This window comes from Glandiceps talaboti, chromosome 6, assembly GCF_964340395.1.
Source record: "Glandiceps talaboti chromosome 6, keGlaTala1.1, whole genome shotgun sequence".
NCBI classification, from domain to species: Eukaryota; Metazoa; Hemichordata; class Enteropneusta; family Spengelidae; genus Glandiceps; species Glandiceps talaboti.
Window position 1 is genome coordinate 24,656,317 of NC_135554.1, and position 19,234 is coordinate 24,675,550.

The 19,234-nt window shown below is 35.6% G+C and overlaps 1 protein-coding gene across 1 annotated transcript; it reads right to left on the reverse strand.

Annotated features, from left to right (window-relative positions):
• Window positions 1-809: 809 nt before the first annotated feature.
• LOC144437001 (tolloid-like protein 2) lies at window positions 810-17,461 on the reverse strand. Its single transcript, XM_078125867.1, has 8 exons — window positions 17,389-17,461; window positions 12,323-12,465; window positions 11,310-11,532; window positions 10,883-11,011; window positions 3,708-3,850; window positions 3,018-3,240; window positions 1,689-1,814; window positions 810-1,114 (listed from the first exon to the last, which is right to left on the reverse strand). Exons 1-8 carry the CDS (start codon window positions 17,459-17,461, stop codon window positions 810-812), a joined length of 1,365 nt encoding a protein of 454 aa, XP_077981993.1.
• Window positions 17,462-19,234: the final 1,773 nt, after the last annotated feature.

Consider the following 19,234-nt stretch of genomic DNA (forward strand, 5'->3'; position numbering starts at 1 on the left):
TATGACATTTTCTACACACCCTCAGACAACTTCTAATGCAAAAGAAGCAATTACATACATGTAGGTGCTGTACACAGTGGGGATGTAGAAGTAGTCAAGTTGAAGTGTTGATTATCAGTTAGAAAATAAACAATTGCAGCCATTGAAATCATCAAGTCCACGTGAGATGTTCTAATTAGAAGCCTGTTTCTACTGCACTGTGAAAGAAAGCAATGCTTATCAGTGTTCAATGTGATTGCACAAAGGATCCTGCTGTGTATTGTGTCTCTTGTTATTGATAGTCTAGAGTCGAAATATGTCTATCTTTTTTGTCAAAAACATAATGTCCCATGAGTGAAACACCAAGCCTACACCATTTTAGCTGTAATATGCTACAGTGTGATATACAAAAAACAATATAAATCGACTTCTGTGAATGTCATACTCTGTAGGGGGCTTACAAACGCTTATGTTGCAATGTCATTACATTTATAATGTTTATATTTGGGGTATTTGGTGATATAGTTTTATCCACATTATACAGTCACACTCTTATGTAGGAAACATTACAATACTTCATAGGTGTTACTCAAAAATAGTTGGCACGTTTGTTGATCTTTGAGACAGAAATATTTGACTTACTGACTCTGATACCCACAAACAGATATTACTTAATATGAATGTCAGTACACAGAATCAAGAAATACATTGGCTCAATAAAGAAAAACAAAAGAAAAAAACAAAAAAACAAAACAAACAACAACAACAACAACAACAACAACAAAACCACACATCAGTAGCAAATTGTAACTTGGTTATTGTAACATTCACTAAGTTGGAACCCAAGGAAGTTGTTTATTGGACTGATTTTTGTAGTCAAACCCATCATTGTGATACTGGCCATCACTGGTTGAAGGAACTCTTAAATCTGCTTGTCCACGAGGCGAATACGGTGGCAGTTCCTGCGTTGCGATGTTCTGGGAAATGGATGGCGGTGGTCCAATGCTTGCTTGTTGTTGCTTAGGTTTAGTATACATACGATATATAAGAACAGTAACAATTATGAACGTAACCATAACAGCAATTACTATGCCAACAATAGCACCATCAGAGAGACCACCAGACTGACTTGCAACTTTAAAATAAAAATATCTATATGTCATTATAACATACATACATACATACATACATACATACATACATACATACATACATACATACATACATACATACATACACACGTGCATATATGCATACGTACATATACATACATACATACATGCATGTATGCATGCATGCATGCATACATACATACATACATACATACATACATACATACATACATACATACATACATACATACATACATGCATGCATGCATACATACATACAAATGTACATACATACATACATAACATAATATACATACATACATACATACATACATACATACATACATACATACATACAGACACGTTCGTTCGTTCGTTCATTCAGTCAACCATCCACCCACCCATTCATTCATTCATTCATTCATTCATTCATTGACACGGCTAGCTCAAGTGAAAGGAAATGCATTATACATTTAACGGTAACTGCAACGGCTGATTACTAACAAAACTATAGTGTTATGCACCCAGTTAATTGTACCTGATATGAATGTGGATGTTGCAGAGCAAGACTTGTCAAATGTATACATTATTACATACCACAATCTGGACAGTTCTCTTCGTCTTTATTGTTGCCACAATTATCAATACAATCACATAGTAAATAAGTGTGGATGCAGCGAATGTTACCACAGTCAAATTGACCAGTACCACCACAGTAGCTTCCTATGGAAGATTAAAATCATAATACATTGTATCTTTACATTGTCGTAAACCATTGCCTCTTTTAAGACGCAGCATATATCAGCTCTGGTTTGCAGGAATGATCATTTTATAAATTTAGAGACATTCACATATCCAATTTACCATAACATTTGAATCAGATTCTGTTTTACTTGCAAACGCGATTGCAGTAAAGTGAAATGTTCGTATTAAATTTTTCTGCGTCTTGGTATTTCTTCATGTCCCATTTCTTAAGAAATGATTATTTGAGCTTTGCTATGCATTACTCTGAGACATGACAAATGAGTCCCTTTGCTTACAAATCCAGATATTATTATTTTCAGTCAGTGTGTCTTTCAATAAGTGTGATTTTACTCTCTCTGAGACTCTGTATTTATGACTGTTCTGTTTGCCCTTTCACTTTCATTGCGTTTATCTTTGGATTATAAGTAAAAGACCAAGTCAAGACGTAATATTCCTGCCTTTACTACATTGTCAGATTACTGCTATCAACTTCTAAGCATCTCAACTATCAAGTATCATTGGTCACTAATTCAACTATAATCCTCTATACTGTACTTGTATGTGTCCTGCCAATTTGGAGATTTCCTTAAAACTTTGTGTAGTCGTGACAACCTTGCAGAAAACGATGTCACATTTACCACAAACGCTTTAGTCCTGACAGACCACATGGGGCTTAGACTTAGTTATTTTTATGAATCACACATAATAAACAGACAGACAGACAGACAGACAGACAGACAGACAGACAGACTGACTGACTGACTGACTGACTGACTGACTGACTGACTGACAACAACAACAAAAGAAAAACATACAAACACTGACAAACATGAACGACAGAGTAATTGCATATCACTATCAACAACAATTACAATATGTTTTCCTATATGTGATATGGTCACTGTAGAGATATGGGTACTCTACATGTACAGTGATCATTTCATATAGGAAAACGTGTTGCACTTCTTGATGTTGATATTGACACGTAATTACTCTATCGTTAAAGGTTGTCAGTGTTTAACTTGACATGTTGTTGTTGTTGTTGTTGTTGTTGTTGTTGTTGTTGCTGCTGCAGCAGCTGTCTGTTTGTTTTGTATGTTTGTTTTGCATGTTTCCGTAAACATTTAACTAGGCCTGAAGCCCCCCCTCCCCATGGGCAGACGACAACGCTGATTTCCTTACCTGTGGTGTATGATGTATAAATGAGTGAGAATCCTGTGTGGGCGTTCTCTGAACCGGTGACCAGTCTTAAAGTCACGGCATTTCCTGATGAATGGATATCGAGCGGTGTATCTGAACCACACCCTCTGTATCGAAGGTAAGACGATGGTGAAGTCCCCCAGTATATCTCTAAATAATCATAGCAGGACGATACATCAGCTCTTTCTAAATCCATCCATTCAAACTACGGAAACAAAGCAATCAAATCAAATCAAATCGAATCGAATCGAATCGAATCGAATCGAATCGAATCGAATCGAATCGAACCGAACCGAACCGAATCGAATCGAATCGAATCAAATCAAATCAAATCAAATCAAATCAAATCAAATCAAATCAAATCAAATCAAGTCAAGTCAAGTCAAGTCAAGTCAAGTCAAGTCAAGTCAAGTCAAGTCAAGTCAAATCAAGTCAAATCAAATCAAATCAAATCAAATCAAGTCAAGTCAAGTCAAATCAAATCAAATCAAATCAAATCACACAAAAAAACAAAAAATAAGCAGAATAATAGAGCAAAAACGACACATTTTTTTCCACCTAAATAAATATATCATATTTATATGAGCTGTGATTTCACTCGGGCTCACAACATATCAATCAGTTCTATCGATCAAAACTTTTCTTTTCCATTCAATATGAACGTCCACTTACGTCCAGTGCAATTATATCAGACCCCAATGGTGTCTTTATCGTAACAGTACAGTCAATGTTGTGAGGATAGGATTCAGAACGTTGAGACATTAATCTATGGCCATAACTTGCTATATTATTACCGCAATGCTCATCCATGTAAACTATAAAGATAGAAAGCAATGTTAGAGTACTTTACTTGTTTCTCGATGTCATGCAAACGTTGAAACAAAAAGATGGCTTTTCGTGCAGTGTGTAGTGTAGTATGCAATGCGTAGCCGTCGTTGTTTGTAATATCGTATGATTGTTTGTCACTTGGAAAGTTTCACTGAACAACATAGGGGATTCATATCAAAATAGAATTAATATAGATCAATGATTTTTTCAGAATTCCTGTACACAAATGTGGATTTTACCCCACCACCGAGATTATGAAATGATGGTGTGACTATCTCTCTATGTATGTATGTATGTATGTATGTATGTATGTATGTATGTATGTATGTATGTATGTATGTATGTATGTATGTATGTACGTCTGTCTGTCTGTCTGTCTGTCTGTCTGTCTTTCTGTCTGTCTGTCTGTCTGTCTGTCTGTCTGTCTGTCTGTGTCGCAATATTCCATAAAACGGCTGGTTCAATTCAAATGAAAATTGGTACACATCTTCCATATGAAAAACCCCCAAAACCTGATTAGGTTTTGCTAAACATCTGCCATTAATCGCGTTAGTACTGTGTCTCCCTTTGTGATTTACAATACTGTGTTTCTTGTTGTGTTCACACACATTTGTTTCAATTTCTATTCATTATCATGTCACCTGGACTCATTTGTTAACTTCTCTTCGTCCAATCACATCCATCTTCAAATTTTAATATTCAATTACTTCCTTCGTTCTGCATATCTTTCATCACATGATCTTTCCCTTATAAGTATGCGCGAGGCTGGCAGGGGTGCACTATTAATTATGTAGTTATCTGAATTGTACAGCTGTATCATATACATATTCTGAGAAGTACAGACAGGGCCAGTACGCAGCTACAAAAGTGTAACTTTTGTGTGTATACTTTCAGAACGGTAAACTACAAGTTCTGAGATTTATCGTTCTTGGTGCAACCACCATATAACATATGGCGTAGTCGACAAGATTGCCATTGTTGGTCCCAGAAAACTTGACTGTCATGTTAAGTGGTCGAAACTAAAAGCCTTTCTTACAAAGTTAGCTAGCTACACCAATGCGGACAAAGACCCGAAGCCTATGATTGGCCGGTAGCTCCTAGAGGGCAAGTCACAAAACCCATTCGGACGGACTGAATGCGGTAGAAGGCCGAAATTGTCAAATGAATCAAGGGGATTGAAGAAGCTCTGACCAGAGTATGTACGTATACCACGACTGAAAAAGGACTGAACTTTACAAAACAAAGGTTTTAGAGCTCTAGCTAGAGTCTGCGGTACCTGTGGATTGGTGTGTACGAGCCATTTCCATCGTTGTAAACCACAACCTCTTTTACAGCACCGTCCAAGACGCGCAGTATGGCGGAAGAAATAACAGCTCTGTTTTGCGAGAATGGCCCTTTCAGACAAATCTAACATATTGTTTTACAGGGACGGATTGAAAGAAATGGCCATCCATAAAATTAAAAAAGAATCTCAAAACGTTTGCCACATGTAATTCCGTTGCTTACATTCTTGGAATAATAAATTTATAGGTTCCCTGCCTCGTTTTCAAAGACGTCAACAATGTTTTATTTCACATAGTTTTCACATAGCGTTGGAGGCGGCCATATTGGAATCTAAATGGATTAATTTTAACTTTTTGATCTCTATTTAAAAAAGTTTTATTGTGACCACTGATTGTCTTCTTAATTTGAACTCGGAATGGATTTTAGTTTTTCTTGAGCAAGGTTACAGAAAAAAATTAAAACTTTTTCAGGGGTACATGGTAGCTCAGAATTTGGGTGCCCTGATAATGCTTGTTGGAACGAATCGAAAAGTTAGTTGTCGAAAAAAGTTGTTGAAATGTCCGCTACCTATTCTTCACTCTACTCCACCTTCGCGATCCCCTACATACCCGCGATATGTACACTAGTTTCCACGGCAAATAATAAACACAATTCAAACCGTCGTTAGTACGCAGAAAGTTTACATACATTATGATACCGGTCTATACTTTGATTCTATACAGCTCGTTTACGGCGGCAATACCCTTTATGTAACACTCCGTACAAAAATGTCGCGATGTACCCCACAATGAGGTGAATTTCCATGGCAAGATATAAAATTCAGATCTGGACAGAAACTTATCGATATATATTTCGATATATGTACCTTTCAATACAAGCAACCCGAATACTTTGAATGGTCTGGAACAAAGCCAATCAATGTCGGAAAACTGGGGAAAATTGGACCCAATTAAATCACTGAGCAGTGGTGAGTACGTATACACTGCCCAACATATTTACTTATCTCATTTGCATTGTTGTGATAATGTGTTAATACGGAATGAATGCACACGTTCTGGCAGCAAACTCGCCCTTAGTATTGAAAGATTTATATTTAAAAAAAGAGAGAAGAATTTTAATTTTGATCAAAGAATTGAGATGGTATGGATTTATCCTGGTGAATTCTCCAGCAAGAATTTTCGGTAGAAAGCTGGTGATTTCACCTGGAAGTTGAAGCTGACATGGTTTGACCGACGATCTCCTCATGCATGCGTTCAGAAACAGAAATACGCGCGAGTATCGAAATAGTGAAGAGATGGTATGAAGTTATGTAGGCGAAATCTCCAGTATGATTGCCTGCAGATGCGATCTTATTTACATACGCCCAACCACACATGTAATAATGGGAAGCTTTTATAGAAAGTTGTAGTATAGATCTCACAGTAGGCGATTTTAAAGCCAAGAAAAAATTGTTTTCTGGTGAGTTTGCATCACTTAAATACACTGCCTCCTCTTCTTTTTTCTCTGTTTGTCCAGCCAATGCAGAGTACAGATCCAAGGGAAAAAAATAACTCTCCCTTCATTAATTGCTATTTCAGGGAAGACAACTGCAGAACTAATCATGAACAATTGAAAAATAAATTCGCGTCGTTACACCACTTTAGGCAACGTTTCATGACCAGAAACGACTACATCCTTTCGTGTGGCCACCACGTCTAATTACCGAAAAATGTCCATATCTTATTTAAACTGAAAGCTACATCAATAATATTTCAGGACAGGATGTGCTTAGGTATCGCAAATGTATGTACCAAATCATATTGAATTTGAAGCTTGCACTCTTGAGATATAGCCTGAATGCCGAAAACCATTAATTACGAAAATTGCTCATTAATATACATGGAATGTTTACTGAAACCCAATCAGTTCTTGCCATAAACATGTCTACCAAATTTCGTTCGAATTGATGGAGCCGTTTTTTAGAAAATGGTGATACAGACACACATACATTTCAACCTCCATCATTACGCGGTCATTGAACAAGAAGGGACATATTTATGTTCGTACGTATTTATTATGCATACATTGGTTGCTATACAGCTTTGACATCTCTTTGTCAATATTCAATCTGTCCGTCTTTCTGTTTATTTCTCTATTCATCTGTTTTTAGTAAGAGATAATAGCAAATGAATATTCGTGTGTAAAGTCATGTGCTAAAAATATACACTTATTTCTACGAGGTTCTGAAATTAACTGGTTGCTATTAGTTCATCATCCTCTGTGTTGACTTACACAACCATAATTAAATACGATAAGTGTAATATTTGTGGTGAGGACGACTTTACTTAGTATAAAATAATACAATTCTAATTTATATTAGGAAAGAAATAAAGGAGCCTTTAGTAATTAAGGGGGAGTGCGGGGGGGGGGGATCAAGTCTGTTACACAAAATATGACCCTCCCTCAATTTTATGTCTCCCAAAACATAACTCTCCCCCATCCACAATTTCAAAAACATGCGTTAAAATGCTATCAGGTGTGACAGGGGTATGAGTCCAAGAATAAATGGTAAGGACTTGATCCCACTGCTGCCACCACTTTCATAGCTTTAAAGCTTAGGTATTGGTGTTTCCCACTGCTACCACCACGTCAGTATCTGTGATTGGATCAAATTGGATCAGCTGAAGGCCACAACTCCCAAAGACTAGATGGGTACACTCCTGACATTGTCGGAACAGACGTCAACATTATTACTCCTGTTAGACCAACTCCTTTCGTCACACCACACCTGACGATTGATTCAATACATGGTTGTTAGCAGCGATTTCACTGATATATTCTGATATTATACTACAATGGTGGCAATGGTGGAGTGTTGTGAGAGTGGGATGTGGAACTGGTGGCCATTGACGTATGTTTTAGACACATGTACAATTAACATGTATTTTGTGATTGATTTATAGCAATATGTGGTTAAGGAGTGTATATTAATGTGTGATTACATACACGGGCAATATGCAAATAGTTCAGACTATTTGCTTGGTTGATTTCGGCTGCGTCCTCTCGACACTAGGTTAGCCATTTGAATAATTTACTTAAGATGAAGCCTCGGCTGATAACGGCCGGTAAAATCACCCTACTTGGTTTGTAACCTATCCGCCGTGTCAGATGACTTCACTGGTATTACCACATGATTTGCGTCAATGAGGACAGTAGAGCTGGACGGTAGACAGGATCAGCATATCGTAAAGGGACAGATTACATGATTGATCAAAGAGTCTATATGGATGAGGATTTGGTAATTATTTTGGATTTTTTAAATTTACAAAACAAGTTTGTTATGATGGTTTCCCACTTGAAAAATCAATGTGAAACAAACTGACTAAGTCTGTGTTTATAACTCAATACATTGCAAGAAGCTATTTAAAAAATTTAATTGTTTTTGTTATTGTATGTACAATAACAAACATTTTACATATTGATTATGCCTTTAAGTTTGCAATTTCTTGAGTTAGGAAGAAAGACTTGGTTTCACTTTGATTTTTTCAAGTGACACATTTTTGCATCAGATGAAACATACCAGATGTGTTTACCCAGTTTGTTTACAAATCACTTCCTGTACGTACAATAACAAACCTTTTTGTACTTTAATTTGCTTAAATCTTTTGCACTATTCTGAGTAACTGACATGGAGTTCGTCTACATTACTTCACTTGTTTTAATGACTGAAGTAGAAAAAATACAGTACAATTGTTTTAGTAATTAAAATGGCACAAGCTGAGTTCAAAAACTGTTTACTCATGTGATGTAAACCGTTGATTAAAGTGTTGTTCTACAATGCTTATATCGATGCATATGTCTTCTATGACATTACTCTTGTCGTCTGCCATTATTAGAACAGTTGCTTTCAAGGTAAGAATTCACCCGACTTTTTTGTATGTATGAAAAATTACATCATCGGATAAGGTATTTCTTCATATCGAGTTTGAGTTCAACCAATTTCAAGTGATGGTTAATTATGCTTCAGTAAGTAGACTACTGCAAGTGCCGTATGCATATGCAACGTATAAACCCAGCTTGTGATTGAAGTAGACAAATACAGCAAAATTATTTTAGTAATTAAATTTCCATTTCTCATCCATATGTCCACCTGAAGAAAACGAGTAAGTAAGTGAGAAATGAAAAGTAATTTTAAAAAACGCCACCTAACCAATGTTATTTTCTTGTGATGGTTGCAATATTTATATCCAACTTTAGATCTCACTCACAAGTCCAAGCTACAAAGTTCATACAGTGGTTTGTATTACAATTAAGGCCAGCTAAACGTGTTCAAACAAATTACATTTCAAGTGATGAAAGGATTTTTTGAGCGAAAAAAACTTGAATGATCAACGTCTATTATCAACAACTCTATCTCAAAAGGGGCACAGACTGTTTATAGTATATAGTTTAATTGCTTGTATACTATTATGCTTACTTACCAATTGTAAGTTCTAGAAATAGCATGTATGCTTCAATAAGCTTAGAATTCTACAGGTTAATTTATACCCACAGCAATGAATACTCCAAGCTGTAGAAACCCAGCTTATGACTCTCAAGGTACTGAACCCTAAATTCACATTTGATCGCAACAGATAAAATACCTTCTGACAGTATACGGATTATACAGGTCTTTCTAGAATATACTTATTCATGCTAGGATAATCTGAGAAAAACCATAATGGTATCAACATCATTTCACTTATATAATGATTTCTTTAATGTTGCTTAATTTATAATCAGTTCAAGGTAAAAAAAAAAAAAAACTTTTGTCATTTCAAAATTACATTTTAAAACATTAATAACAAATTTAAATGTTAATGCAAGCAATTAAGCAAGCAAACAAATGAATCAAGTCAATTTTCTACTGGAATGCTTTATAACTCATAACACCGGAGATGTCTCAATTGGCTATTACATATAGAAGTAGCCAACACACAGTATTATGGTAAGAACGTGGGTTGTAATTCCAGCCGAAATGGTGGTACTACCATCGTCTGCGAAATTAGAACGGGTTGTAATTCCAGCCGAAATGGTGGTACTAGCATCGTCTGCGAAAATAGACACAAAACAAACTTGAGATTAGGTTTCTTAATTACAAAATGGTGCAATTGATCCTTTGTGTTGGTAATAAAATATTTCATATGGCGAATTTAGGATCGGCTATGCGTCATCTTCAGAGTCTTAGCATATTATGTTTGCTATGTTATTAATCATCAGATCCGTCGATGGTGTTAAATGTATCAGGCATGTGACCCTCCCCCATCATCAACTATATCTACGTTACCCTGAAGCGTGTCACCTAGATCCTTTAATTTCATAACACCTCAATCTGCATCTTTGCCTCTTGAAGCACCAGATTCAGTCCTTAAGGGGAACACCATAAACATTTTCATAAATTTTGGGTCCTGGAGAACCATTTCATGATTTTACTTCACCTACATTACACGCGAATTCAGTGAAACAATGATTTGAACTTCTGTGTCACTTTGGGAATTTTGCTCTGGGACACAGAGCCCTGTGTGTGGAAGCAGAAATGCATATACAACAGGTGAACAAAGGCTGTTCATGCTCCTGACTGAATGCGCCATGCATGATTTGTACATAAATACTTATATTACGCTACCATCGCCATTTACCACGTGTTTCCTAAGACAAGTTCTTAGAGGGAACAAAATAAACGCAACAAATTTGAGTAATTTGAATGATTTATTTACCTTCACAAGGGGCGCACAGTTGTTCATCAGCAGCATTTCCACAATTCTCTTTACAGTCACATACTAATGATTGGTCAATACAAATGTCACCTCGACTACAACTGAACTCACCGGAATCTGTGCAATTTCCTGTTCAAATGATGAAAGGATGTAATATCAATTATATTAACTAATTTACATACATACATACATACATACATACATACATACATACATACATACATACATACATACATGTATATATACATATATACACACGCATACAGACACGCATACAGACTGACAGACATGCATGCATGCATGCAAATACACAGATTACACGCGCAGGCTTGGCAATTGTAAAACAGGATTTTCTATATTTTTTAAGATGGCAATTCCTATCAGATTAGGTTAAGTCATCACATCATTACTAATGAATTATCATTACCTGTATTGAAAGATGTGAATATCAAAGAAAAACCTTTCCCACTATAAACATTGTTTGTATGGAAACGTAATGTCAAAGAGCTTCCTGATGAATAAAGATCAGTTGGTATTACTATGCCACAATCTCTTATCAGAAGGTCACTTAATGTAGTCCTTCCATCATAGATCTCCACATAATCGAAACAGGAAGTGCTGGTTGCCGCCTCCATATCTTGCCACTCAATCTAAAATACAAATACAAATACACAAATACAAATACAAATACAAAACGGCTGCAGGTACGAGTACGAATACGAATACGAATACGAAATGGCTTGACTGTGATTAGCACACCCTATCTGCATCGTTTTGGATTTCAAGGTGCTTCCCCTCAATATCACATACATACATACATACATACATACATACATACATACATACATACATACACTCACTCACTCACTCACTCACTCACTCACTCACAAATACACATTGCACCACAACACAGCAGAAAACAAAATACACATTACACACATGATATTCATGTCTACACTGGCCTTTTTCGATATATACAGGCTCAGTACAGGTTGCAACGCACGCAAGCTGATTAAAACCCGATGTAGTGCACAGTTGCGATTTCTTTTGGCTGTTACACGACTGTCGTTGGTTCTTATGTAACGGGCGTTTACAAAACATCAAACGACAGTAAACCTAACTGCCAAAAAGATGTAAACTACATCCGATATTATCAGATGCAACGCACCCTACTGTATGTTGAAATAAAGTTTACCTGCAAGAGAATTAATATCACGTTGCCCTGACAACAGCTCAGTATGACCTGATTCAAGTGTGCATGCGGGTGCATAATATGTAGCTGTTCAATGCATACCATCCAGTCATCACCACAAAGGAGATTTGTCATAGATCCTTTGATCACAGTCTTTGTGTATCTCCTTTTCTTATCCATTTGAGGAGAGTTAGCTCTATTCAACAGCTACATAATGGTTTCATTAAGTTATACGAGTCACTACTTACATCCAGTACAAGGTGTGAATATCCCGATGGAGCAGTTAATGTGACCGTGCAATCCTTGTTACTGGTGTAGTATTCTGAACGTTGGGACCTCAACCTATCCCCGTAGCTAGTTATGGTGTTACCACATTCTTCACTCATGTACACTGTTGAAAACATAAACAAATTTGAAATCAACCTTAACCTTTGGAATACTCTTCCTGTTCGGTAACATTCCATACCAAGTACAAAACTGTACATAATACACTTAATACCAACTTAATCCATTATATATATAATCAATTTGTATATTGTGTGTATAAATATACACAAACACCAGTTAAAACAAAACTTTATGTTAACCAGTGCATTGCCTTTCCAAAAAAAACCATATACTTGTAAATGAATTACCCTTTGAATAACTCTTGTAAAATGATCAGCAGACCAACTGAGTCTTTGTTTTCTGTTCAATATTGTGTTAGTACATTATACTAGTAGTGTTACAGTTGAATGTCATTTTAGTTGTATTTGCAAATACTGTGATGCACATGGTATCTAAAGAGAGTTTTATACTGTATTGTTCCAGTTCAGTTTCCTAAATGTGTGCTAAAAGAAATCAAATTGGTCTAAACATTAAACACTGAAAAAACTCTTAATAAAATGCATTGCCATGTATCCCGTTCTTGTTTGATGTAAATTAGTTCAATATAATGTCAAAAGAAAATAAATGTATGACTCAAAAATGCCAGCCACATTTCATCTAACAGAATAGGAATCATGTGATATATATTAGTGGTAATGGTAATTAAGATGGCCCTATTATCATAGTAATTGTATATCTTAATGAACCTGGTAATACATTTACCTTGTAAGAGCCTGATTATTGGACTGGTTTTGATGTTAGATTACAAAGGTGAATGCAGGATTTTAAACAAAGTCTCAGAATGTGTTTATTTAAATTTTTTATTTCCAAGTGGTAGCTCTCCTTCCAGATCTTGTGTATATAAACATGGCATTATCATCATCATCAGAAACCAATTTCTCCTTTAACTTCATCAGAGTTGGAACTAGCTGTATAATAATTTTCACTGTCACTGTCATCAGATGACAAATCACTCTCGCTTTCTTTAGATTGATAATAGTGGCATCTTACAGCCTCAACTTTGTCTATTTTGTGCATTCCTGCCACTGCTGGAATTTCATAGTTGGAAAGGTACTTATCAAGTTCTTTCACTTTCAATCTGGAAATGTCACTGTTTCTGAAAAGCGCATCCCAGTCATATTCATCAAAATGTTTTCAGCACGTTGCTCCCTTTCTTTCATTCTTTTTCTTTCCCTCATAGAGGCAAGTGTTCTCTGTTGTTCTAAATGAAGGATTGCTCCCTTTAATATCTCTTTCTTGACACACAGTTTCTTGCTCAATTCGTCAAGTTTCGCAACATTTTTACTTGACACTAACCCTTTACTATACAGGTGTTTTAGTTGTGCACGGGGTTGGAAGTCATCTGGTGGTCTTTCACTACCATCATCTCTTGTTAATGGTGTTGAGAATACATCCATATAGTGTCAAAGTTTATTTATTTATGTCTATGTTTACAAGTAATAGTATATTCATGCAAAGTTGAAAAGTATGTGCAAAAAACTTATTTTACTTTTTCTCTATTAACTCAGCTTGTGAGATATTGTCTTCTGTTTCACATGTAGCAGACGTTGCCAATATGCTAATTTTAGGAAATATTTAGAATGTGTTATTAAAAGTTTGTGTTGAAAATTATAGTCATATCTATGGGATGAAAAAATACCTTGCACAGGAGTTTTTGATACTTGTCAAGTATGTTTTAGTGCAGGTGCATCTTTTACATTTTGATGGCAGGCTAAGATGAACCTTTTCCAACTCATTTTTTTTAACTTCCAAGAGCTGCAAATGTAAAATGTTGTCTGTCATATTTGTCTGTCATTTAATACTAGTAAGAATTTACATGAAAAAGTTACATATCATTGTGATAACCACAAACCAAAACACAGTCATGTCACAAAGAATATTTTCAGTACAGTGTAAAGGTAATTTCACACATTAAATGAACCAAATTTCAGTAGATAGTAGTGTACATGAATGACACTGGTATTTTCAGACAAAAACAATCTGTACCACTCAATTTATCATTACATTAACAGTTTATTAAAAGAAAATTAAAATTTGACTGTTTTTGTTTTTCATTTTACTAACTGTTGTTTGTAGCTGCTGCTGTTGTTGTTGTTGTTGTTGTTGTTGTTGTTGTTGTTGTTGTTGTTGTAGTAGTTGAAAAAGGAAGACCAACATTTTAAACGCTTATTTTCCCATGTTTGAAAAGTCATGATGTCAAATTTTTTTTCAGGTACCCCCCCCACACACTATCCATATATTTTCAAGTCCCCCCCAAAAAAATTCTCCCGACCCCCCCCCCCTAACAAGTTTTTATGAAAGCAGCCTAATAATGATAATTTCCAAACGTTGGGACCTATAAATGGTCAAATGATGATGATTTACTTTAAAAACACATGCTGATTGGATGGTGTGTTGATAATAGCTTAGAACCTCAGACAACTATAGCTATATAGTCTATAGTTGTCTGAGTTAGAACTGAAGTTGACAAGACCAAGGAAATCATTGGATATTTAGGGAAAGACAGTACGGATCACATTCGACTATCGGTTCACGGTAAAAAGGTTGAAATTCTTGAAATATTCAAATTTCTTGGTACATTTATTTCAGATGATCTGAAGTGGGAAAAACATATTCGATAATGTTATAAAGAGAGCCCGTCAACGTCTTTTCTGTCGCCGTCGCCAAACGAGTTTCAGTGTCAGCAAAATTATCATGATCCAATTTTACCGTGACGTGGTCGAAAGTGTTCTCACTTTCTCGTTCACTGTCCGGTACTGCAAAATGACGCAGAAAGACCATGCTAAGCTAAATAGAGTTGTTAGAAATGCATATTGGGGTATTCTTCATTGATCGCACCATGAGGAAATCAAAATCAATAAGCCGGGCCAAATAAAAAAAGTTGTTTGGTTGCGGTTACCCGACCCCACTTAGTTTTTCACGCCGACCCTAAAAAACCCTTGTTTACGTATTCGAGAGAAAACAATAATAAAATCGCGAAAATCGTGAAGTCTCGCGAGAAATGTGGGTGCGAAGACTGACATCAACTTAAAATGACAATATAAAACTGTTCTTCCAATCTGTAAAGGTTGTACATCTGATAGGTAGTAATAAACAACACAGAGACCATTTGAAAAACAATGAAAATCCTGAACTAGACACTCATACATAAAAAAAATATACAATAAGATAAAATAACAAGTCTACCTACCCTACCTATTTTAAAAGTAAATGTAATCGGAACCACATAATTATTTTACGCCTAATCAGCGATGAATTTCACCCTGCACAAAATGTGTTTGAATTACTGCCTTCAGGGCCACAGTATAGAAGAATTACATCACAGACTTTATTTCACTATATAGTAGATCATATTATGTCGTTGCTTTTAATTCATGTCGCCCATTGTATGTTATCTTATTTTATATTCTGTACCGGTTTTATGTGGTTTTCTTTTATCTGCGAAACTGCATTAATTTCCATTGTAAGCGTTTATATGTGGCGATGAAGTTATTACATGTATTATTTATTAAAGGACAAAGACATCACAGATAACTAAAACATGTGGTAACAATTGAAATATTATAATGACGAAACACACCAGAGACGATGACCATTTTTCAACAAATTGGCACAGTAACCAACTGGACTGAGTTCTTTCCGTTTAGTTCTTACTTTAAAGTTCCTAACATTACGAATGTTTGTTGGGTACTGGTGATTTATAAGTGATTTACATGGTGATTGAGTTTATGGTCTGGTTTAAAACTTGGGAAGCAAACTTGCGACAGATATTCTGACGTCGAATCTCTAAGGACTGTAGGTAATTGTGATTCAAGCTTATAGGTATTAAAAGTAAAAGGATATTAAATGATTCTTAAAGCTCTCCTTTGAATGCTTTCTATCTGAGATCTTTGTTTTTTCGTTAAGCTTCCTTGCCAAACGATACATGTATGTCCTAACTTACATTGAACGAACTAAGGACACATAAATACGTTTCAGAGCGTTTGCAGTCGCGCCAAATCTACGTATATTCAGTACTGGTAATAATAAGTCAAATAGACAGATATTTAGTTTCTGGGGCCGATCTAAACCAGTACTTTTATATTTAAGATACCACATCTGACATGGAGTCTTGTTGGTCAAATGATTATATAACAAGGTCCAAGTCTGTAATTTTCCGTATCAATCTTTTGATGCTTCGGCTTGGCTCTGAATGCTGAAAGACTTTCGCCAAAATTTGAACAACCATCATGCCCCATTCAACCTGTGAATTGATAGGAGAGAGAGCAACCTTTTTTCATATGTGCACAACTAGGATTCACCATATCATCTCCAGAGAATTCAGTAAGTTTAAAAGGGTTCCTGTACTATTATAGGTCTGTGTACGTGATAATAATAATTGTAAACCTCTGCCCAGACCTTTTAATTAAAATTCCATATCATAATCTTATGGCCACTTTAAGAAAACTAACAAGGAAGTAAATTAGTGAGAAATGGTTGAATGTTTACCTGTCACAAGGTACACTTGAATGGCACTCCACTTCTAATTTTCATATCTGACTCAACATGGAGTAATTTGAACCAATATTTTGTACTCGTGAAAACAAGCAAGCAAACCAAACCATTCTATATCTGGTATGGTGTTGAGTTTAGTTAGTCCAAGCTATAAAACAGCTTGTTCCTTTAGAGCTTTACATTACAATGATGGGTAGAAGTCAGTTAAATGTGTTCAAACAAATTGAATTTCAAATAATGAAGGGATTTGTTTAGTGAATGCCAATTACCTTAAACTTGGCTAAAATGATCAGATATCGTAGCTATACTTCTAAACAAATAAGACTCAAAATGATTTTATAACAATTAAATTGGATCATGACACGACTCTTGTTTTGAATTTTGTGAAATATTTTGATCACGCGAGTCTTACTGTTCAATCCTTGATACATACCTGTAGCACAGCCGAACTTGATGTTGGCAGCTGGAGAAAACAGGAAGAGGACGAATAACACTGGAATAGCCATTCTCCGTTGTGAAGAAATGTGCAAAAATATCTTTTCTGTCTGATGTAATGTAACAGGTGCTTGGCCAAAAGTCTATTACTTTTGTATGCTAAACTACAGAATCGTCTCTCTAGTGATAAACTATTAGCCCTGGACTGTTCCACTTGGTTGCCAATATGAAAAAAACATGGGTTGCAGATTATTGTAATTTGGAATAACCTCACGACGAGGCGGACCAATAACATCTCACAGTTCAAACATAGACTCACCACGTGTGGTCGATTGTTATCTCTGCTACTGTATGGACATTTTTTTTAAATTGCACAGTATTACTTTTACCTATACTTTTCTCTTTTTGCTGTCTTTCGCATGTCTTTCTTTTTTTGTATGCATTTCAGTGATTCGAATTTTCCCTGCGTCCTATCCTTGGTGCAACGTTATGTTTATATATTTTGTGTATCTTTAGTTGTATTAAAGTTTTAATACCTTGGATGTATTTACATTCTAGCTAGAGCTACTCTCCTAAACAACAATGACAAAATGATAATAATAAAACAGACATTTAGAAGACAAACAACACGTCTTGATGGAAACAAAACAACGTACCACCATTCAAAAGACTAGCAGGAAGTATTCCAGGGTCAAAGGTTGTGTAAGGATGTGTTGGAACATGTACCATGGTCTCAGCCATGATTGAAAAGAGAGAGTTATATAGAAGTGTATATTGTTTACTTCGTGCAAAGAATTTTAATAAGCATATGAATCATAATTACTTTGTGCAGTAGAAACTGATGACAATATTATAGAATCTTAATGAAGGAAAACTACTCGTTTTAAATATAACCATGTTTAAGTTTCACTCCCAGTCAGCTTTCAATTCGAAAACTGGACCTTACTATTCTTGTTCAAGAATTACATCCATTGTTTATCTGTAAACAGCACTATGTAGTACTAGCTAGAATAGTTGCTAGAATTTTAAATTTACACAAAAAAAGCAATAATTTGAAATGGCGCAGTTATCTGTCCACATCAAGTACCTTATTGCTTACATTTCCATTGGTGATACGAATTAGACATATACCTTTGACATTTCAGCAGCAGTTTGAGGGCCATTTTTGTTATCTGAAAACGTCAATTAAGTACTTGCAATTTCCTGGTTCATTGTACTGACCAGCATACGCCTACTTGTTGTATTAATTTTATACGCTAAACAGAGATTTTCAAAATCACCACCGTGACTAGCTCGAGTGTTGACCCCAACTATGGTATGAGCATGAAAGGCTGGATTTGTTTTCTGTTTGTTTGTTTGCTTGTGTTTTATTTTCGACGTGCTGATCCTGATGTGCACCACTATCTCCTTCATTTCGGAAGTAAAAAACTGTAATGTATCCGAGAATCTAATAACATATTATCACGAGTTAGAACTTGGCAAAGGTTTATAGAGTAAAATCACTCTCCACTCCTGACGATTTAAAAAAAAATCAATAGACCTAGATATTTGCTACTCGTTGCATTCCCAACTCCTATATTCAGTAGGATGAGGAGCAGGACCGAGGACAGAATTCGTACTTTCCAATCAAATAACGCCATGTTTGCCAAAGTCTTGTGACTATATATCATATGACTTTATACCCTGATAGCTGACAAAATGTTGACTCCGTGTTTGACATGTACAAGATTAGGAGTCATCTACCGGATCTAATATTAAGTATTTTTAGTCTATGTCAATGTAATTTGCATAGATTATGGTATACCTTTGCTTCATTCGTTTACGCTATGTTTTTGTTTACTCTA

Coding starts and splice junctions, on each gene's coding strand:
- LOC144437001 (XM_078125867.1), bottom strand. CDS start 17,461: ATGGCTATTCCAGTGTTATTCGTCCTCTTCCTGTTTTCTCCAGCTGCC. Junction 11,533..12,322: donor ATTCACACCTTGTACTGGAT/GTAAGTAGTGAC, acceptor TTTGTATTTTAG/ATTGAGTGGCAAGATATGGA. Junction 1,115..1,688: donor AGAGAACTGTCCAGATTGTG/GTATGTAATAAT, acceptor TTTATTTTAAAG/TTGCAAGTCAGTCTGGTGGT.